At 42.1% G+C, this 23,862-nt stretch overlaps 1 protein-coding gene across 8 annotated transcripts in view; it reads right to left on the bottom strand.

Annotated features, from left to right (window-relative positions):
• The window catches only part of OSBPL5 (oxysterol binding protein like 5), a 219,407-nt gene that overhangs the window by 55,671 nt on the left and 139,874 nt on the right, over positions 1 to 23,862 (bottom strand). For all 8 annotated transcript variants that reach the window (XM_038406906.2, XM_038406908.2, XM_038406909.2 and 5 more), the window contains 3 exons: positions 10,525 to 10,605; positions 9,171 to 9,272; positions 5,845 to 6,048 (listed from right to left, as the gene is read on the bottom strand). In XM_038406906.2, the coding sequence (XP_038262834.1) occupies positions 5,845 to 6,048; positions 9,171 to 9,272; positions 10,525 to 10,605 (387 nt within the window). The remainder of the gene's footprint in view (positions 1 to 5,844; positions 6,049 to 9,170; positions 9,273 to 10,524; positions 10,606 to 23,862) is intronic.

Consider the following 23,862-nt stretch of genomic DNA (forward strand, 5'->3'; position numbering starts at 1 on the left):
AACTGTAAGCACATCAGGGCAATGACTGTCTGTTACAATTAATGTACAATGCCTAGCACAATGAGCCCCAATCTCAGTGGCAGCCTCTAGATGCTACTGTAATACAGTTAATAGAGGGAAGTCTTTGGGTCACTCATCTTCAGGGCAGTGAAGGGCATCATCTGAAAAGGATACGTTTGTGGTTCTAAAAAAAGGACTGGATTTACGTTACCATGTCAGAGAGTAAGGACTCTGGAAGGATTATGAAAACCAAAAAAAAAAAAAGTAGTTAGTCGATGCATTCGTGGAAGCTACAGCCATTCAGTATGTCGTTTTTAAATTTTGCTTTTATCACCAAAGACAGGCATTAAAAATACGATAGAGAAGTATCATCCACATGGACGAAAATGAGAAAAAAAAAAGTTTGGGCTGGAGATTAGAAAAAGCGTGCCTAACACAACGATCTAAATGATATTAGCAGATTGTAAAAGTTTCCCAAGGAATGTGATAGATGCTCCATCACTTCAGTTACTTTAAAAATAAAATCTAAGGGTGCAGGGGCTCGTTCAAAACTGAGTACATTTCCTATTTTATTTATCGATTTCAATTTCACAGGTACCTATACTGGATTATTTGCTGCCATATATAGGTGCCCGAGTAACTGAAATAAACAAACATTCCCACACCGTGTTGTCCATCCAGTTAAGTCAAATGAAAAATAAAATCTAAAAAAGTGTTTCAGTACCATAGGATGATCCAATACATTACCACAAATCTAACCATCTGACGGCTGTACAGTGCCCCCGTACACAACCCCAAAATAATCACCATACTGGCATTAACTGGTACTCTGCAGTATCCTGAGCAGGCACAGACCCACACGACATTCCCATTACAAAGCGGTTTAAAGATACTGCCAGAATCACGTGGGGAAGGTCTCTCAGTCACTGCCTGTGCTGTAGATAAAGAACTTAAGATTTTAGTGCTGTTAATTTAGCACCTTTCAAAAGCAGGAGAACAGATTGGGCATTTTTATTTCATTAGGAAGCAGGAATGAGCACATCCTAGACTAAAAGCAACTAACTTTAGAGAAGCTATTTATGTTCACAAGCCTGGTGAGCCATGTAAAATGAAGCAAACTCTCTATCCAGGCAAATGATTCTAATTTACAGTGTGGAAGCCTGTCATTTTTATCCAAAAGAAGTTACTGCAGATCAGCTGGTGCTCTTTAAGTATGGGTTCCACTGACATTTAGAAGGTGCATGCCCTAACAATATTATTGAAGTTACTAAATTCAGCAGTCTTTCACCCTAAATACACTGGTAATCGATTGACAGGCACCTCAGAGTTTGAGATTCTGTTTTAGTTTAAATTAAATGGATTGCCCATTAAACTGAGTTGATGAACGTGACTGTAAATGCTAGTCTAGACAGTTCCACAAACATTTGTTCTAGGGCTTACGGCTGAGCCTTGGGGTAACCACAAATATTTGTGTCATTTAACAAATGTTAGTGGAGCATCCACACTAGCATTGACAATTGTGTTAACTGGCAAACAACTAACTAGAGTTAAAACCCAATCACAAATTCTAGTCTAGACAATCCCTACGTTTCAGGATCTGTCCTCTTGTTTTAACAGGCAGTGGGAATTCTTGGCCACATTTTGGTTCCAGTATTATAGGTAATAGTTTTAAATTTGTGCTGGAACAAAGAACCCATCTATAATTCATGAGAAGCGGGTTCTCTTTGCACCATTAGACAATTTACACTAATAAATGCTCCACTGGTTGCCTTAAAACAGAGGTGGGCAAACTACAGCCTGCAGTCCACTTCCAGCCTGTGGGATCGTCCTGCCCGGTCCCTGAGCTCCTGGCCTGGGAGGCTCGCCCACAGCCCCTTCCCTGCTGTTCCCCCCTCCCCCACAGCCACACCACTGCACGGACAGCGCTCTGGGTGGTGGGGTTGCACGTTCATGCAGGGCAGCATGTCTGGCTCTGGCACGGCTCCCAGACATGCTGCTCTGAGCGGCATGGTAAGGGGGCTGGGGATCCTGGGGGGCAGTCAGGGAGCTGTTGGATTGGGGGTGGGGTCCCAGGAGGGGGCAGTCAGGGAACAGGGGTCAGTGGTTCTGGTGGGGGGCAGTCAGGGGACAAGGAGTGGGGACAAGGTTGGATGGGTGGGGTGTTCTGAGGGGGGCAGGAAGTAGGGGGTGGGGGCCAGGCTGTTTGGGGAAGCACAGACTTCCCTACCTGGCCCTCCATACAGTTTTGCACCTCGATGTGGCCCTCGGGCCAAAAAGTTTGCCCACCCCTGCCTTAAAAGTATGCAGTGAAGTGACATAAAACAAAAACAGTATTTCTGGCAGCTTCAGCATTTGACTGCTGTCAGAGTGCAAACACCTCCTTTGACATCAAGCAGTTCATTAGAGGTGGCCTTTTGCTGCTCTCTTGGTGTTCATCATGTAGCCCAAAGTGGCTGTCACACACAGCAATCCAACCTGGGGAGTTCCTAATACACAGTTCAAATGCAGCATCCCTAATATCCAGCTCAAGATATCCAAATGAACTACTCTGACTTTAAAACCCAAATAGCTCATGATTTTCTGGTTTTCCATAACAGTGTTCAGGAAAATCCTTCCACTTTTTAATATACAAAATATAATATATGTATTTTATAGGACTTCTTTCTTTTGGGTCAGTCTTACTGAAGGAAAAAGCATTCCGACACCACAAGATGCTTCCAATTGCAGAACTGTACTACTTTCTAATCCAGAGGTGGGCAAACTATGGCCCACGGGACCCTCCTGTCCAGCCCCTGAGCTCCTGGCCCGGGAGGCTCACCCTCGGCCCCTCCTCCCGCTGTCCCCTCTCCCCCGCAGCCTCAGCACGTGGCGCCACCCGCGCAACGCTGTGGGTGGCCGGGCAGCACAGTTGCAGAGCCGCAGCCTGACCTGGCGCGGCTGTAGTGCCACTAGCCACCAGTGCTCTAGGCAGCGCGGTAAGAGGGCAGGGAGCGGGGGGGGGGGGTTGGATAGAGGGCAGGGGAGTTGTGGTCAGGGGACGGGGGTGTGGCTAGGGGTCAGGGTGGTCAGAGAGCAGGGGGGTTGGATGGGGTGGCAGGAACAGTCAGGGGACAGGGAAAAAGGGGTGGTTGGATGGGGCAGGAGTTCCAGGGGGCAAGTCAGGAGTGGTGGATCCAGGGATGGTCAGGAGACAGGTGGTGGTGGTGGTGGATGGGGCAGGAGTCCCAGGGGGGCCACTGGGGGCAAGAAGCTGGGTCACACCTGGCTGTTTGGGGAGAGACAGCCTCCACTAACCATCCCTCCATACAATTTTGGAAACCTAGTGTGGCCCTCAGGCCAAAAAGTTTGCCCGCCCCTGTTCTAATCGTTCATTCTCACTGCACTTTTCAGATGAATTCAGTTGACCTCTGTCTGCTCACAAGGAATTGTTGTGGTGATGGACAGCAAATAAATGACAGCTTTCTTGGGTGCAGGACATGAACCAGATGAACAGAAACTTGAAGGCTGAACAAAGCCAAGTGGTAGGTGAACTACAATGCCTCATACACCTTTGGGACAAGAGAGTTTATAGTGCAAAGAAAAGCGTCAAGACACAGACTGAGGCTAGGCTTAAAGCCTTGTAAGGAAACAGTAGCTCTTATTCTTTGTTGCTGAGGTCCATTTAATTTTCTTCCACTAGCTGGATTCAGTTTAGCAGAACTTTATTTTACAAATAGTTCCTTTGACTTCAGAGGGACTACCCATGAAGCACAACACAATTCAATGAGAGTAAGGCTGTCAGAATCTGGCCTCATACATCTGCTCTCCCATTTTTGCCAGACCCTTTGGTGCCAGAGTAATGAATGCCATCAGCCCTGGCACATGAATCCTTCCAGGCATCTCTGCTATGCTGGCCTCCCTGCAGTAACACCATAATCAGCAATGCCTTGTTTAGACTGGTAATATTTCTTAGGGAATTTATATCTGCAATAACTCTGCACAGATGCTATTTTTAATAGTGGAACAGAGTCAAAGTGCTTTTTCTTCAGGGCATCAGACAGATGTTATGGTCCGTAAGCAGTGGGGGCATCCTCCTTAATCACAGCTAATGGCATATGCTGTTTCATGCAACCTTAGAGAAATAAGTACATTTCTTAAAACTTTGGGTGAGTTATTGATATTATAAAAGTTTTCAGAAATGCCACTCTGCACATCACTCTGATGCCTAAAACGTCTGCACAGTCAGCAAGAAGTGATGGAAACAGCTATATGCATGGTTAAGAGCTCTTTTTGTTCAGAATATCACCAGGCTGAATCATCACTGAGTTTTGCAGTCTGCTACTGTCCAATTTTCAGTGAGCTGTAGCTCACGAAAGCTTATGCTCTAATAAATTTGTTAGTCTCTAAGGTGCCACAAGTACTCCTTTTTTTTTTTTTTTTGCAATTTTCAGTGAGTTTCACATAATGAATTATACCTTTGTGGTGTACAGGTACAGTAAGGCATGCATCTATGCTAAGTCAAGAGTCGTAGATCACAGAGATATCACATGTAACTCAACCAACCACCACCTTTATTCTACAGCTAATTTGCATGCAACAATTTCATTGGTTATATGGAGGGAGGCTGAACAGATGGTGGATTACTTGGCCCAAAACCAACACTCACATAAAAACACAAGCATCCCAGCACAAACCATCTTAGACATAAATCAACACAACAACCCCAAACACACAGAGCCCATCACCATAGCATGTATCCCACATTCACCACCCACACAAGTCTCCCAATACAACCCCCGCATAATAACCCTAAACATCACTCTGAAGCCTAGAATATCTGCTGCGCCAGCCTGAAGCGATGGGAAGAGCAATGAGAATGGATGAGAGCTCTTTTTGTTTAGAATTTCAGCAGGTTCAGTCATCACTGGTATTCCCACTCTGCTAACATCCAGTTTAAGTTCTCAGCTATTTTTGGCTCTCAGCCTCCCATGACTTTATGAATTATACCCGTGTGACAGCACTGCCTTTCAGCTACTAGTTCAAAAAATATGAACTGCAGGATCTGTATCTTTCAGATGGGTGGAATCAATTATTGGTATTATAGTGGCACCTAGAAGCCCCAACGGAGATCAAGATCCTGTTGTGCTAGGCACTGTACACTGTCCCAAAGAGCTTACAGTTACAACAGACAAGAGGGACTAAGGATAGGAGAAAGAAAGTATCATTAACCCCATTTTACAGGTGAGGAACTGAGGCACAGAGGGATTAAAGTCACACAAAAGAAGTTTGTGGAAGAGCCAGGTTTTGAACACAGATCTCTCCAGGCCCAGCCCAATGCTGTAACCACAAGACCAGACTTCCTCTCAATCATAGAACAGAGCTGGAAAAGACCAGATCATTCATTTCACCTCGCTTTGCCAGGGCAGATTGTCCCTTGTTCTGCACTGTACAACACTTTAAATTCTACCTAACCCTCCCACATTCAGCAGATTATTCCACAGTCTAACACATCTGACTGTCGAGGTGCTTTTCCCTGTATTCAGACAATCCTTCCCCCTCTCTTTAATTTCAGTCACGTATCTATGCACCATGAATTACACTTATATAGCCCACCTCAATAGCTCCACATTCTTTTGATCTGGCATCAAATTTAATTTAATCAAGTCCCTAATTTGCCTTAAATAATGCAATCTGTTTTACTAGGAAGAGACAAAGCTGCCATTTCAGTCTGCTGGGAACCCTGCTTTCCCTCCCCAAGCATATCCCTCTCTGCCTCAGAGAATTTGTTGGGTTTTTTTTGGGGGGGGGGGGGGGGGAAGGAGGAGAGGGGAAGGGGAAGGTTGTTCAGCTCAGCATGATTGTTACCTTCACAGCCCAGATGGACTGATCCAAAGGGTGGAAGAGTTTAAAACAGAAGCCATCCTTTTTGGAGGGTCTCTCAATCAGCTCACAGGAATGGAGCAGGATGGTGCCCACCCACTGACCGATCTTTGGTGTTTTATAAATCAGCAGCACTCCTGGTTTCAGAACACACCACAGCTTGGTCCAGCTTTTCAGGGTTCCACGGATCTGGGAGGGAAAGCAGAGATAGTTTTGGGTTTTTTTTAAAATTCTTAAATAAAATATTTTAATCCAGTGCAACGTGTTCAGCATGTGCCTTTCGCTCAAAGACAGTTTTTGATCCCTTTATTTATGGTGCCTACCACTGTACTCCTTTAGTAGTCTCATCAACTTCAGAAGAAGATATTCCACATGAGTCAGGATATCAGAATCTAGCCCTTACCATTTTGTGACTTCACAGCCCCCTTTTATTACACACAGACACACACTTAATTTTTTAGTTGTTGACCACAAGAGAATGATTTGGTGACAATGCTGATGGACATTTCACTTCGGCCAGTAAGTATTTAAAAGGTTATATCTAGGCTAAGTGGCCTTAGAAGTTACTTTAATGGTCCGCTGTGGGAAACTACAATTAATAAGTTTAATTAAATATCTTCATTTTGTGAAGCACCTTTTCTGACCGGTTTACTTTTCAGTCATGTTTAATGCAAATTCTGTCTCGTAGGCAACACATTAAGTCGGATAGCATACATTGCAGGTCTACAGATTCGGCTTTAGCCATTTTGAGCCAGTAAAGTGAGATTCAACTCTTCTTGCCCAACATCATACATGGGCTGAATCTCAATATGTAACCCTTTTGTTGGGGTGGCTGCTGTGATAATACATAATAAATGGCTTGCTGTTGAGCTGAAGTTGTTTTAACAGCTTCGAACTCCTCAGGACAAAAACTTTTTGCACATGAAGACAAATAAAATAAATCCTAAATGTTGTACAAAGATATTATTAATTTTAGTTCTCTAGTAGACTATGCTGTCTCCAGTCACCTAGAATCCACTGCTGACCACGAACACCAGTGTTTACATTTGTAACAAATATAAATAAATCCTATTGTCTCAAAGTCCATAATTTAAAAAACAACAACTTTGTTTCATAAAAGCGTCTGAAACTGGGGATTTATCATGGAAAGGGCACTGCAAACTGTAGTTAAGGGTCAGTTGTTGTAGCTGTGCTGGCCCCAGAACACAAGAGAGACAAGGTGGGTGAAGTAATATCTTTTATTGGACAGAAGACTGTCACCTACAGTGACAGGAATCAATGTGCAGAACAAGATGTTCCTATGGTAAATCAGCAACGCTACACAAACATGGACATATTTGCTAGTCTCCCCCATCCACATCCCACAATGTCAATCAAATATTTGTTCTGTGGTGTACAAGTTTCCAGGCACAGTGATAAATTGTCAATATTCATATATCTTTGGACAGGAGAAATTAGTCAACTGGTCCAAAGTTTGTTCTGTATCAAACTAAAATCAAAAGCTTAACTGCTACAAACTTCAAACATCAATGAAACATCTTGTAACTGTCTGCTTACAGGCAACTGACATATCTCTTTCTTGTGCAGTGAGTTAAAGTTTCTTTGCAAAGAGGACAAAAGGGTGGGGAAAAGACCTACGAGTCTTTCCAAGATGGCTGCTGAGACCTGGTTCCCCTTTCATTTTTCTCACTTTGCCAAGTGACCCCAGGATATGTGAATTACAGCATTAGTAGCATATAGCTTCAAGAAATGGAATCACTAGACAAGATTAAGCAGGGTATTCCCTATTCTCACAACGTTCATTTTGCAGCAGATATTCAAGGGTGGACTTTCCCTCAGACCCCCAAAACAGAAGAAGAGGAGCACTGGGGACATGGTAATCTTGAGGCAGAAGCCTGGGATGGAAGACAGAGGGGAAAAAGTGCCGAGACTTCCACTCGTCTCTTCATTCTGAGATACCACATACTCCCACTTCAGTTCCACAGTGATTGTAAAATGGCTTTACTGATAACTGTTAGGAGATGCAGCAGGAAGCCATGTATATTCTCCTTGACCGTCTAGTCTAAAAGGTAAATGCAGTTTTTCCCCAACTCCCAAAGAGGAAGGAGACTGGCATCCAGCAACAATGGGAGGCAGACATTTTGGGAAGGAGGGTGGAGGAAGAAACACAGTGGGGAACTCAGCAGCCTTACAGGGACAAGAAGGCCAGACAAAACCCAGCCTTTTGGTAAAGCAACACCTAGAAATCTGTAGACAGAAGGAAAATTATATTTCTCTCTCACACACACAGTGGAGAGGGGATTACAGGAATCAGTTGTGCACTGAACAGAGCTGGCTTCCAGGTTTTGGCCAACAAACAAAGCTCGGGCAGGCAGGGTGCAAATGAGCATTCAGCTAAGGCTGGTTGTTACACGAGCCACTAACCACGAACAGACCACAATGGCCAACTGGGAGTGGGAAACAACTTCAATATCCTGGTTGGAAAGAGTCCGATTGATGGGGTACTTGCTTTGAAGCTCATGCAATGAGAGTCAGGAAAAACACAACCCACACACTTATAGCCATCATCCACCTTGGATCCAACCCCCTTTATGTAGGAGTATCAAAGAGGCTGAGAACCAGGAAAGATTAGCAAGAAGAGAATTCTGAATCCAACTCCTTTTAACATATATGGGGAGAGGATCCAAAACCGCTGGACTTGTAGTAAACATGCTACCTCCAAGACACTGGATGAGTAGGGCAGTGGAAGAGGCAGATTTGACCAAAATGGGATGTGGTTTGCTCGTTTCCCAGGGGATTCTGCCATTTCACTTATAGAAATCAGCAAGACCTTTGTGGTTGTCCTTCCCTTGAAGTTCTAGCTCCTTCTGTTTGAGGACTAGAATGGAATCCAACACTACTTTTCAGTTAGCTACAGGAATTCTCTTTTCCCTACGTTGGTTCAATGTGATTCCTGTCTTCATGTGAAAAACTGGACATTTGATTTTCTTTTTCTACTGCATTACAGTTCTGTGCCTGTTTGGGACCCAACAAAAGAACTCCTCTGGATTGAGAGAGCTTCCAGAGAAGGTGGGATTACTTTTTAAACTACAACTCAGGACAGAACTAAGTGAGGCAAGTACTTGAGAGAGGATCTGAATATCTTTGTTCCAATTCCAGTGAGGTTGACTGAGTGAAAGCGAGCAAGTCTTCTCTGCTCACTCGAAGGAGGATGCTATTGGTACTACTGCATAAAACCCAAAATGCTACAGGATTTTCTCATCCATTTATTTATTCCTCCAGCCTCAGAAGTGATGTTTTGCATTAAATACCTTCAGCCAGTCTGCCATAATCACCACACTGGGATCCTTTAGAGCACTGAAGAGTTGCTTGGTGGCTCTTTTCTTCTCCTGTCTGTAATTCTTCTTCTGTACCTGTTTCAGAATGGAGAAAATAGCAGCTATAAACATGTCCTTTACTGCATGCTGTACTTAGAGAAGGGAGGGAACTTCTTACATAATATATCTGGAAAAGCAATTTATTGTGCAGATAGAGCCCTCATGAAACTCACCAGGCCTCACACAGGTTCCCTAGAAATCAACAAAATTGTATGTTCTAGTGACAATAGTATAAGGGAACAGACAGCAGCCAAGTATCTTCATTGATAGCAAATGCTACAAGAGTTCTTGATTTAATGTTTTTCTTGTTAAAACTTAGTTCTGTCTGTTACAAAGGTTACACAATCTGCTGTCGCCCTGCCTACAGAGCAATGAAGGCAGACTAGGAAATCCCTGTGAGAAGCTATGCAGAAGCAGATTGGAATTGAGGCGTATAATCACATTTTCATCTAGACTAAATCTCCTGGAAAGCCACCCTTCATGTACAGAAATTGAAACCGTTGAATCACACTAGGTATAAACTTGGCCACTTGCTTTAAATCAACATGTCAGGCGCTTAGGGTTTGACACACCTGTGCAGTGGTGAGCAAGCAGTGGTGTCATATCGATGTCAATATTCAAGGTTACTTTCATTGTGTGGATCACAGAGCCAGCCCCTCTGGTATAACCCACCATGTGGGCAGAACTGTCTATGGCAGCTAAACATTTAAAACCAAGGTACATGAATGTAGGGAACAAGGTACTGATATTTCCCAGTTTGCCAAAGGCAGCAAGAAGAGCCCTAAAGCTTCTACCTACAATAATAGTAGCCCCTTATGCAAGACTGGTTTTATGAACCGCCTTCCTTGCCCAAAAGCACCAGCTGACCTATTGCTTTGAGACGGTGATGAGGGCTAACTAGATGGTGTTAGAGCACACTGTGTGTTACTAATAAGAGCTAAAATGGATTACAATCCTCCTGTTGGTCGAAGGGCTCTGGAATATATAGATAACTGTTCGGATGCATGGTGATTGTGTCGTTTTGTTCTAATTACAGAATATTAACGACTCCCACATGCAAGACTGGATACAGGAACAAAAACAGTTCTGAACCTGCAATGACCAAAAAAAAAAAAAACAAGCAGCTTGATGGGTCATGGGAAATAACACTCAGAAGTAAGAAGAGAAGTAGTTTATAAGAGGTTTTGTTTTTTTGTTTTTTGTTTTTTAAACTATCCATATATTTTCTAAAAAGGAAATAGCTTGGTGACAACACAGCCCAAGGCAACCCTGATTGTTTTGTACATACCTTCAATGTCTCCTTCTTAGTAAATTTGGCTGTGGGAGATGCACACTCTTTATCAGACCCATTGCAAAGCTTATACTCAGTCTGAAAAAGAAAAGAGAGGAGGAATGTATTAATATTAAAATGATTAAGTGAAATGCTTTAATGAAAAGTTGATTACATCTTCCAGGAACCCACTGAGGGCAGATTGTAGACTTCATCAGCACAACATTAGACAAACTCATTCACGAAGGGCACGTTTGTAGTGTAATCTGTGAACTTCCTTTTACACTTACAATTACTTAGAACTTCCCCCATCCCACCAGGTCTCTACACAATTTCCCATTGTAGATTCCTATCTGTAAACAATCCCATTATTCTCACTCCGGTCTTTAAAAACAACTTGTCCTTTCTTGGATCACAAATTTTAGGACATTAACATCCTGAAGTAAAAATTGGCTTTTCCTGATGACCATCAATTTTACCACCACATGTTTTCAATAGTCTTGGTGTTCAGCAGAATTCCAGTCCTCAAGGAATCTAAGAGGACAGAAACTGCTTGCTTATACACAAAGTCTCTCCTTCAGGTTAGGATTGCATGCACCTACTTCTCTCCACTGCATGAACACTACAGCCCATCACTTACATTGAGAATTAGAATTAGGGAAGAACTTGACATTTTATTGCTTCTTTTCTTGTGGTTTAGCTAATGGAAACAAGGAGAGTTAGAACCATGTATTCAGCCACTGGCAAATGGTCTGCAGACCACATTTTGAGAACTGCTGCGGTAACTAAACACGAGGGGTTTGACCCCCATCTGGAGTATTTGAAATGCAATTTCCTAACCAGTCACTACTTTCTATAGTGTGGGAAAAAAGTGCAAAAATTGCAGTTTACACTATGGACAGAAACACTGTCTAACCTATTACAGGTTTCAGAGTAGCAGCCGTGTTAGTCTGTATTTGCAAAAAGAAAAGGAGTACTTGTGGCACCTTAGAGACTAACAAATTTATTTGAGCATAAGCTTTCGTGAGCTACAGCTCACTTCATCGGATGCATTTGGTGGGGAAAAAAACAAAAACCTATTACAGGTTCTTAAATACTTGCTGCTAGTATTCTTCTACTCGAAAAATAAATAAATTATAGTCATAATAAATAAATACATACATACACATGACACTTTGAAATGAAAACTTTAGTATATAAATACTTTTCTTCTATAAATTGGTTTGACCAACAATATTACAAGAATTTTTATTAATTAGCCTCACTCAGAGACAATTCCTGGGTAATTCTCAGCTTCTGCCTCCACCCAACTATTCAGGGTTTTAATTTTTCTGGAAGGCCATGTTCTCGCTCTCTAGCTGCAATGCAGTCTCTTGCATGTTCTATATCGCCTCCACACATGGGCCACCTTCTGACAGACACAGGATTTACAACAGAGACCCTCATCCTGCAGCTAAGACCTCCACTAAAAAGTTAGGGGCGCATAACTAGATCATTCAAGGCTGTGAAAAATGTCATATGTTGGCTTAACTACATCACACAGGAAGAAAAGGAGTACTTGTGGCACCTTAGAGACTAACAAATTTATTAGAGCATAAGCTTTCGTGAGCTACAGCTCACTAGCTGTAGCTCACGAAAGCTTATGCTCTAATAAATTTGTTAGTCTCTAAGGTGCCACAAGTACTCCTTTTCTTTTTGCGAATACAGACTAACACGGCTGCTACTCTGAAACCTGTGATACATCACACAGGGTAAGCCCTAGTGTAGACACTGCTAGGTGAGTGGAAGAATTGACCTAGCTACTGCCCCTTGGAGAGGAGGATTTTACTACAGTGATGGAAAGGGTTCTTCTGTCAGTATCTACACAACAGCAAGTGGCTGTAGCAGTAAAGGGGTCTGTAGACATACCGTTAGAGAGAATTCTGCCCTTAGAGTCTGTGTCACATTTCAAAGGCCAGTGTTACACATTTGAGAGCTACACTATTACTTTTTTTTTTTAAAATGAGGAAACTTCTCTAAGTGCCAGAAGTCTTTTCGGGAGAGAATTATCTGGGATTATAAAAACATTATGTTTTTAATAAGACCAGAGAATTAGCCTCTAAAAATTGTCAGAAGAATTTTATATATTTATTTTGCACCAGTCAGCATGAAAAATGCCATGTTCTTGAGATGCAATTATGAGCCAAGCATTGGGGGGAAGTGAAACACAAGGGACTAAGTACAAAGAACACTTCAGCCTGGTCAACCCTGAGGAAAATTAGGTCAGCATAACTACATCGCTCAGGGGGATGAAAACTCCACACCCTTGAGGGGCATAACTAAGCTGACCTAAGTGCCAGTGTAAACCGTGCTAGGTTGATGGAAGAATTCTTCCACTGACATCATTACTGCCTCTCTGGGAAGTGGATTACCTACACCGAAAGGAATATCCTTCTCCTCCACAAAGGTAGTGTCTACACTAAAGGGCTGCAGCAGCGCCTCTGTAGCATTTTAAGTATAGACAAGCTCTTTCTGTACCCATTAGCTACAGTAAAGAAACAAGTCGTCACAGCTGGTCATCAGGTTCTGGGAAATCCTACTCAAATAGATATTTCTAAATAAAATATCAGACATTCTTTGTATCCTATGAACTGAACATTACAGGCTAAACTCACCCTGGTGTTAGTGCAATGACATCAAATCACTGACACTGGCACCATTTGGTCCAAGAACTGCAGCTAGCTTGCGTGACTTTGCTTGGAGACAAATTCAGCAAAGTGATCAAAATTTGCCCCAAATTATGTGACTCTAGCCCTAAGCTCCCTATCACCAGGGATTGTTGCCACAGCAGATAGTTATTTTCATGATTAGACCAGGGCTGAACACTCATGCCCACCCAGTGAAGCTGGTCATGGCAACTGTCTGAGGTAAAAACTCACTGGGGAGAGGTTTAAAAGGGCTAGCCACTGAAGTAACTTCAAATCCAGAATGTTTTAAGAGGCAGGCACAAGGTTTCTGTTTATTTCAGAGGCTGTACTTCCATCTCAATGCATGGGGGTGCCCCACCATAATTTAAAAAACAAAAGTCTGTGTGGAGGAGAGAATGATATTGTTCCAAGTAATGGCGCAGAATCTTTAGGAGTTTGGTTAATATTCAGAGTACATACAATTAAATTTGTCTGAAGTCATCATCATCCAAGGACCAGCCTCAACTGCCAGTCTTACGGAGGTGATTTTTAACTACAGATCAAGCTAAACTGGACTTGAAGCCTTGGGGGGGGGGGGGAGGGAGGAGAAGAGAGTCTTTTAAATGGTCTCAAGACAGTAGGCTACTTGTTGGAGAAGTTCTTTATTGCAGGTTTCTGAAATATCCATGTGTTTTTATCAAGTTTCACTGCATACTTTTTTAAAGGGAGTCTGTTGCAGCCCCCCACTTCTCCCTGATGCTTGTGTGCGTGCCACTGGCTGGATTTGCTTAATGTATATTCTGAACAGTAACAGAATCATAGAACTGGAAGGGATATTGAGAAGTCTTCTAGTCCAGTCCCCTGCACTCATGGAAGGACTAAGCATTACCTAAAGCATCCCTGACAGGTGTTTGTCTAACCTGTTCTTAAAAATCTCCAAATGATGGAGATTCCACAACCTCCTTAGGTAATTTATTCCAGTACCTAACTACTCTGACAGTTGGGAAGTTTTTCCTAATGTCCAACCTAAACCTCCCTTGCTGCAATTTAAGCCCATTGCTTCTTGTCCTATCCTCAGACGTTAAAGAAAAATTTCTCTCCCCTCCTTGTAACAATTTTTTAGGAACTTGAAAACTTATGTCCACCCTCAGTCTTTTCTTCCCTAGACTAAAAGAAATATTTTTTTTCCCATCTTCCCTCATAGGCCATGTTTTCTAGACCTTCTTTCTTCTCTGGACTTTCTCCAGTTTGTCCACATCTTTCTTGAAATGTGGCGCCCTGAACTGGACACAATACTCAAGTTGGGGACTAATCAGTGAGGAGTAATGGGAAGGGAGTTCACACCAACTTAATGGCTGACAACAAAAACAAGTGCCAATCATCTTCCACCCTGTCAGATGATAATCCTCTCACATGCTGCCTCACTTTCTGCAGGAGAAATTCTAGGCATAGGAAAAGAAAAAAAAAAACCCCAATACAGCAATAGCTTTTAACAAGCTGACATTTTCCAAACTGCTAGCTAAGTAAGGAGATATGATTGCTCTCTATAAATACATCAGAGGGATAAATACCAGGGAGGAGGAAGAGTTATTTAAGTTAAGTGCCAGTGTGGACACAAGAACAAATAGATATAAACTGGCCATCAAAAAGTTTAGGCTCAAAAATAGGCAAAAATTTCTAACCATCAGAGGAGTGAAGTTCTGGAATGGCCCTCCAAGGGAAGCAGTGGAGGCAAAAAAAAACAACTTAACTGGCTTCAAGACTAAGCTTGATAAGTTTATGTAGGGGATGGTATGATGGAACTACTTATGAAAGCACATGGCCTATTAGTGACTGGCAGTACCAAAAATCCCAAATAGCCAGAGACAGAACATTAGATGGGGAGGGCTCTGAGTTACTACAGAGAATTCTTTCCCAAGGATCTGCCTGGTGAGTCTTGCCCACTTGCTCAGGGTCTAACTGATCACCACATTGGGGTCAGGAAGGAATTTTCCCTGAGCTCAGATTGGCAGAGATCCTGGGATTTTCACCTTCCTCTGAAGCACGGGTCACTTGTAGATTTAAACTAATGTAAATTGTGAATTCTCTGTAACTTGAAGTCTTTAAACCACGATTTGAGGACTTCAGTAACTCAGCCAGAGGTTGGGGTCTATTACAGGAGTCAGTGGGGAGGTTCTATGGCCTACAATGTGCAGGAGGTCGGACCTTGTGATCATGATGGTTCCTTCTGCCCTTAAAGACTATGTGTAAGTGCTTAGGAGAACAAAGCCTTAGAGCCTTAAAATGCTATTTGTTCTGCAAGAGACTTGCTATTCTACAAGGTGACTTTCACTGAATAGCATTGAGTTCTTGTTAAAAAAAAAAAAAATCTAAAAAGTACTTTCTCCAGGAAAAGTGTCATTTTAAGATTGCAGTACTATATACAGTAGCTCTCTCTCTATTTGCAATCCCGAAGGTGTTGACGAATAATGTACATTTTGCTTAATGTTTAACTTTAGTCCAAAATAATTTGATTTCTTATTTATACATGAATCTGCCTTAATAGCTTTGATTTAACTTTTTTTACTTTTATTAGGTTTAGTGACTCCAGGGCCATTGCCTCTAGGATGACTAAAACACAGCAGCCTTTGTATCATCAAGAAATGCCAAGTATATTTAATAATGCCCTTCTATTATAATGCATTGCTCAGAGTGGTAGAAAAACCCTGGTGTAATTTGTCAGCACCTGAAATCTCTAGGCTACACTCTATTCCCTGTTACATTGGAGTAAATCCAGAGCAACTCCACTGACGTCTCTGGAATTATTCTGGGTTTACTCTGGCAAAAAAGAATTTGGCCCTCTGTCTCAGGAGCATTTAAGGAACATTAACCAAGGCTGTGGCTTCATACAACTGAGGTGCAGGGAATCTTTGTCCTTTTAAAAAAAAAAAAAAAAAAAAAAAAAATCAATGACAGACCGGTGTCTTCTAAAGAGACAGGCAATTGCAATGTTTTATATTTATTGTCCTCTAATTTATAAGGCCAGGAGCAAGTTCACCCAGCAAAAGTGTTTCAAAAAGCATGCTCAGGCACACAGGAATAGGGGAAGGTTGTTCTTCTTGGTTCTTTAACCCCATCTGTCATTTCCAGGACTGACTGATGGCCTTGGCTGGATGATTTCTGGCTGTATTCTATCCACTCTGAGGCACACCCTTATACTTAATAAAGCCCCGTTCCCCTTGATCTCACTAACTGTATCCTCAGGTGTGGGTAATAGTTAGCAGTTATCAGGAAATCCTCAATTTACTGCATAAAAGTTCTTTTGTGCCCTTTTGACAAAACATTACAGTGTTCTCACACTAGTGATCCTACTAATCCAGTGTCTGAACCGAAATTTCACAAACTACAAATGCAAAATATATCCTGTTGGGTGCAGGACAGCAGCCAGTTAGCACACAGGATGTTGGATAACAATGAGAGACATGGTATTAGTCACTTGATGATCACTGACAATCTGCTCGGCACTGTGGGTATATAGAGAGACAGTCTCTACTCACAGAACTTTACAAATCAGATTTAGATACAAACCTAATAGTTCAGAAACACCTAATAGAGCAATTCTCAAATTGTGGTCTGTGAAATAATGGCAGCCCACAAAGCACTGGGTGCTTTCCTCCTGGTTTCCAAATGAGAGAAAGAACTAGATGCGAGGGGACTTGTGAAGAGCAGCAGCAGCCGGTCAGGTTATTTTTTCATGAAGGGATAAAACGCTCATCAGAAGGAAGACGGCTAAACCTTCAGAAAGCACTTCCCAATATTTTCCCCACGTGTATGCACGTGCTGTAGTTGCCATAGGGCAACTTTTGCCATTGTAAATGGCGGGGAGGGGTGGCCCAAGAGACACATCAAAAGTGACCTACACCATGAAACAGCTTGGGAATCCTTGATCTAACATCAGATGGAGGGTTTTACTTAGAAACAATATGGAATTGCCATGCCATCCTCAACAGCACTTAATCTGTGTTGTCTTCCATTTACCTTAACTACTATTTTATACCAAGGCTATTTAAGGGCCTGATCCAGATCCCACTGGAGTCAATGAAAAAAAAAAAAAAAAGACTCCCATTGACCTAAATGAGCTTTGGATCAGGCCCTTTGAAAGGAAGAATTGTCTCATGTTTATACTGGCCTAGGACTCAAGTCATCTGCGGTTCCAGTGCCAGCCCTGCCATAACCTTCCTGTGTGACCTTGAGCAGGTCACTTAATTCATGTTTCAGCTTCCTAGTCTAACATACTTCATGATGATGGTAAGGATAAATTCACGGAAGAGAGAGACAGACAGAAGTACTCAGATACTACAGTGCTGAGCACAATAGAAAAGCCAATAAATAAAATAAAGAGGCGGTAATATCTCAGAAAGATCACAAATAAAAGGTTACAAATGTGTTCTACAATACAGACCAAAGCACTAAATCTTACAATAATTTAGTTAAACACTTTGCCCCATTACACCAAAACACTATAGCAATTATGATAAAGGAGGGTCACAGGTACTGGGTCATTCCTGTAGTGTCATTTCATTCTGGGGGATGGGTTGCACTTTTAGACATAAAAAGTTAATTTATTGTTAAGTACGGGCCTAAAACAACATCAAATTGTATTTCAGGCACTACTGAGAAGTTAGCTACCTTGGGATACTGAATCAGACTGAATTCTGAATAGAATTCTCAAGCAAAGAAATGCTTTCTGCTCTGCTCAGTGTAGCTTTGGTTTCCAGGTTGAGTTATCAAATTACTTGAGCACATGAAGAAAGCAGGCATTGAAGGGATGTTGGAGTTGGAAATATAATTTGTCAAAACCTTATTCAAAATCCTTTAATTTTAGTAACTCTTCTGCCTCCCTCAGATACAGTAGAGTATGGAAGTATGATCACCATTAACCATTACAGGAGAGTGCTATTCTGGCTTAACACGAGTTTTTATTGTTTTTAATGGGAAATTATTTCCCTTCAGCCAAGTGCTCAGGAATATTAATCGTTAGGTGCATCTAGATAATGTACTGGTGCTCTCTTGCTTTCCCCATATACGACTTCCTTTTCCCTTGGACACTAAACAGCAAAATCCTAGCAAAATTGAAAATCAATGGCAAAAATTCTGTAGATTTTAATGGCACGAGGATTTCAGCTAAAGTGTTCACAATCACATATCACTGCTTCCACTAGGCTTGCAGAGAATCCAGTATTCTTTCTACAACATGAATAGTTATCAGGAATGTCCATATTAAACACAACACTTATTCAGCCCAGTTACTTTAGCAACTATTTTTATATTAAATGATTTTTAACATTACTTTCTCCCACTTCATTGACTCCTCCCTCTCCCCTTCCTTTGCATAGCTTCACTAAGTCAACCTGTGCTTTTAATTGCTTCTAACAAGCCAGAGAAACATCCTAAACCACTTGATTTCTTCTGTTTTCCATGCAGGCTTCCTGTTTGCCTGTGGTCTCGGTAACCCACAAGCCACCCTGATTCTTCTCCTCCACCTATCCCGACAACCTCCTTACAACTATTCCTGCAACTTCCCCTGCATTCAACCCTACCAAAAATCTTCCTCCATGTCTTCAGCTCCCTTCTGACTACTACAATCCCCTCTCCATGGCTTGTCAGAGTCCAGCAGACTACACCTCCATATGAGCAGAATGAAGCAGCTCACCTTCCACAGGAACAGAGAAGCACTTAACACAGAACTCCACTTCAAAAACCTCCACTGGCTCTCCGTTTATTTCAGGAGCCACTTAAAAATGGCTTTGCTTGCTTTCTGAATCTTCCATAAACTTGCACCAGCCCACCTCCTGGGGCACACAGTCTCTTCCTTCTTCTTGGTCCCTCTCCTTGTCTAGCACCAGCTCAGCCTCTGCCCTCTAACTCAGTCTCACCACTCTTAATGTGAATGTTTTTCTCCCCTACAACTTCTGCCATCTAGAGTCCTTCTTGCATCATTCCACCTTAACTCACCTCTTTTCAATTTCATCTGAAAGCCAGTCTCCTTTCTTGCCAGAGTCTTAATCACCCCACATGCTATTTATTATTCAATTCAGCAGCGGTCATCACTCCTCCACGAGAAAGATGCTGTACAGAGACTGAAACTGGCAGAGGAGCCGCAGGATCGATTTACGCACGGACTGATGGGACACTGATGGCACCAGAGTGGGCCATTCTCTGCCTCATGCTGATTGGCTGTTCACTCCAATCCTCTCCCCTCACATTCTCAGCTCAGCCTCATTCCCCACCTCCCCCTCCTCTCCTTTCCCCCTTATTTCAAATATCATCCCGTACCTTGTTTTTTTATTAGCGACTCCCCTTTCCATTCAACCCCACCCTAAGTTATTTTTTTTTTAAATTGTGGCATTAATATGATGTTCTCATTATTTACTCTACTTATGTGTTATACCCCTTTCCCTTACACTGCCTCTGCCTTGCCTATTGGGACTGGAACATCTCTGAAGTAGGAACTGTCTGTTCCTCTGTGTTTGTACAGTATCTAGCACAGAGACAGCGGTGCCCCACGGCACGTTGAAACACAATAAGGACTACTAATGTACAAATTGAGGGGCATTGTATTCTAATTAGTTCAAATGAAAAAGCACTCCTGGATGACTGTTAATGTAACAGTTACAATGTGCATGTTGCATTAAATATCACACACTGTACTAGTGGAATCTGAAGGAGTAAGTTATTTCCCTCACCTGGACATGGAAATTTCATATGCACGAGTAAAGCATGTAGATGCTGGGGAGGAATAAAATTCAAGGGTTTCTTCCCATGTTTTGTCATGTTTCATTCAGCTTTCAGCCCTTGAGACTTCACACCTGATTTATCTTGTCCAGTGAGAGCCCACAATGACTCGCATCACCGTGCCTCCTCCAATGGGAGCTGGCTTCCTAAATTGCTCGTGTGACTGAATTGACTCACTGTCACCTTCTGTGGCAAAATGCTGATGAAAGAACATCAGGAGAGAATATACTCAAATCTTGATGGTGGAAGCTATATTATATAGTACATATCAAATTGTGCACACATACTGCCCACTTTTGCATGTGAACTACTGCAATAAAATGTCAACAAGAACTGTGTCCTGGCAAGAGCAATGTTTGGAATGCTTGGATTCTTCTCTTTTAAATGATGCTTAGTGAGCACAAAGAATGTTTTGTTCCCGGATCCCGCATCTATCAGATCTTTCTGCCAGCTGAGTCTGGTCTTGATTTCTTGGTTCACTGGATAAGCGGTAAAAACTTTGTAAGTTGCCAGACTTGTGACTGATCTTTTATAACACTTTTAAGCATAAACGTGGCTTTAATTAACTCAGAAAGGTTAAAGGCACACTACCACTTGGAACTTAAAAGACTGGTTCAAGACAATGCGGGTTTTGTAGCGGCTCTATTAAAGCCAAACTGATACATCATAACACACTCTACTGGTAATTGCATCATAATTAAAATAATGCCAATGGAGGAGGCTTCTAGCAAAAGTTTCAACTCATCTTTCTGAATACAAAATCGAGCAATGAAACCAATACAAAAACTCTCAACATACAAAAAACCCTCACTCCTGCTGAGCTAAGCTTTCTATTGTTGCTGCTAGCCCCTTTAATACATCATGGTACATGTGACATCTGAACTCATGTCCTGTATTAATTGTAGCTCTAATTATGACACTCATATGGTGCCTTAACAGGAACAAGAAACTAACACTGAAATCCAATTTCAAGATTTTATAGTTAATCCCTTAGAATGAGCAACATTTTAGGTCTTTGCAAGCAAATCATGGGATCTCAACAGCTTTCTGGGAACTAAGTAATAGTAACCCTGTCATCAAAGCAGCTGGAAGACAGGAAAGAGATTAATCACTTCGCTAAGTGGTGATATCACCTTGGTACTGACATTAAAGCACAACAACAGAGCTTGATGTTGAAAAAAATAATGAGAGATCAGAGTCTTATGTTAGGCCCAAGTATGAAAGTTTGCATTTAAAGAAAGTTGAAGCTTGGCGGTGGTTTTGAAGTACTGTCACTGCCAGTCATGAGCATTGCCAGTAGGATTGTGATGGTCCAGGATAGTCCTGGAGTCTCCAGAAATTAAAGATTAATCGTTAATTAAAGATTATGTCACATGATGAAACCTCCAGGAATACGTCCAACCAAAATTGGCAATCCTAATTGCCAGTGGACAGCAAAGCTAAAAGGCCCTAGGTGAAGATGGGAAATATGTTAAAAATGTTTCGAATAATTAGAATTAAGAGGAAGAAGATATCCTGTAAAAAGAAAGTGGTACCTCTTGCTTTTCCTGCTCTTATTGTTTATAGTAGAGCATAGAAGCCCCAGCTGAGACCAGGGCCCCATTGTGCTGAACATTGTACAAACACCTGGAAAGAAGCAATTCCTCCTCCAAACAGCTCACTATCTAAACAGACAGGAAAACGAGTGGGAGAAATGTAGTGCAACCTCCATTTTACAGATGAGGAACTGAGACAGAGAGCCCGAGTAACCCACTTGAGGTCACACAGGCCATCTGTGGCAGAGTTGGGAACCAAAGCCAGGCCTCCCAAGACCCGGTCAAGTGCCCTAACCACAAAGCCATCTTTCTTCTCCTTCCCAGGAGCCAGTGAAAAAGTACTTATGTCACAGTAACTAAGCTGGAGATGCACATATTTGTAATAAAGCTAGTTAAGCCTGCTCGTGCAAAATAAAACCCAAGAATTTACAGCCTCATATTCTTTGACCAATACTAAGGTTTTTTTTTTTTTTCCCTCGGAGAGAGCCTAATAATGCTCCCTCTCCTGCACTGCCAGAATTGAGGTAGGATGGGATGACTGCTTTAAATTACTCCAGTTCTTCACAACCAGTTTCATCCTTGACTCTGAATTCCCTTTGAGAAGTGTTGTGACAGAGAAGTAGGGGACTTAGTGGGTTGGTAACGAGACACAGCCTTTCATATCTAAAATTAAAGTCATAGGAACAAAGCAAGCCCAGATCAGCAGTGACTGAAAAGTATGACCTTCTGACTGCTGATCACAGCCTATGTTAACATGGTCTCAGGGCAGTTCCAAACAGACAGGTGTCCAAATCAGATTTGCACTAACTGGCTGGCCAACTCAGAGAGGCCAAGGATTGGAGATGGAATCTAACTCCTAGAGAATGCATTTTTGCAACAGCCCAGAGGAACAATTGTGGGGCAGCTGGAGAAGCTTGCTTACCACAGTATCCGTTCAAGTGGCCTGCCTACAATGCTGTCAGGCTGGCACTTTTCACCAGCAGGGAATTCACTTTAAATAAAAGGAATTAACAGGCTCCTTTCTTGAGCTCCCATGCCGCAGCTGGGGTGTGCTCTGGCATAATCCCAACACTGGTATACAGCAACAGCCCCTTTCCACAGCACGTCCAACCCGTCTCTTTTATCCAGAAAGGCAGGCGAGCAGCTGCACCAATGTGGATGCCAGTCATTAATTTGCTGGCAGGCAACTTTAGTACAAGAAAGCTGGTGGGCTGCTGCTAAGAGCTATTGTTTGAGACCCATTGTGACAGAGTCTCAAGACTTGTCGTAAACTGCTTTGAACAGGATTTTAACCTCATCCCTAAACTTCCCCAGACATCCACTTCATGCATTCAGCCCTTGGGAAGAGTGGAGGAAGTGATCTGAATGGCTAATGAGGACTGACACTTCAGGTGTCTATTTCATCATAATAGCAATGGTGAGAAAATATCAGCACACCTCACATCTACAAACCTGGTTAAGTTTGCCACCTCTGACCAACAGGGTTGCCCAAGGGAAACATTTGGCTAATTGTCTGTCTCTCTACTCCCATCACAACTCCCCACTATGTGTGTTTATCTAGTATAGTCACTGTAAATCCATGAAAATTACAATTTGGGTTCTAAAAAAAGTGTTTCCTCTCTATTTATTGTTGATCCAAATATGACCTAATCAAATAAGCTTTCTTTCACTCACCAAAGGTGGAAGCACTATTTTAAATTTAAATAGTGGAAAAAAAAAAAAAAAGACGCCCATTCCCAGCTCTAGACACTGACAATTAAGAGCCACAATTCATTTGACACAGTTTCTAAACAACAACAACACAACACAAACATCTTAGTAATGGACATGGATGCAGTGTTGAATTCACACAGAAAAATGATAAAAAAAAAAAAAAAAGACACCATATCACCCGTGGATGAACACTTTTCACAAAGACAGGTTTCAGAGTAGCAGCCGTGTTAGTCTGTATTCGCAAAAAGAAAAGGAGTACTTGTGGCACCTTAGAGACTAACAAATTTATTAGAGCATAAGCTTTCGTGAGCTACAGCATCAAAATGCATCCGATGAAGTGAGCTGTAGCTCACGAAAGCTTATGCTCTAATAAATTTGTTAGTCTCTAAGGTGCCACAAGTACTCCTTTACTTTTCACAAAGGGATTGCTCTATATCTGACCTATCAGTCCTCATCCTCGAGCAAAACCTGACCAACAATTTCAAAAAAAGACAAGCCTGGGAGCTAAAATTCATAACTTTGCTAGACACAAAATATCATGAACTGAATAGAGAGACTAGATTTATTGCTTATTACAACAATCTATAACCCACCGCCCCCACCCGCCTTTCCCCTCTCTGTCTAGAGGAATGTTAACAGACCACTTCACCTTTAATGGTCCTTTAAAG

This window comes from Dermochelys coriacea, chromosome 6 (assembly GCF_009764565.3).
Source record: "Dermochelys coriacea isolate rDerCor1 chromosome 6, rDerCor1.pri.v4, whole genome shotgun sequence".
NCBI lineage: Eukaryota > Metazoa > Chordata > Testudines > Dermochelyidae > Dermochelys > Dermochelys coriacea.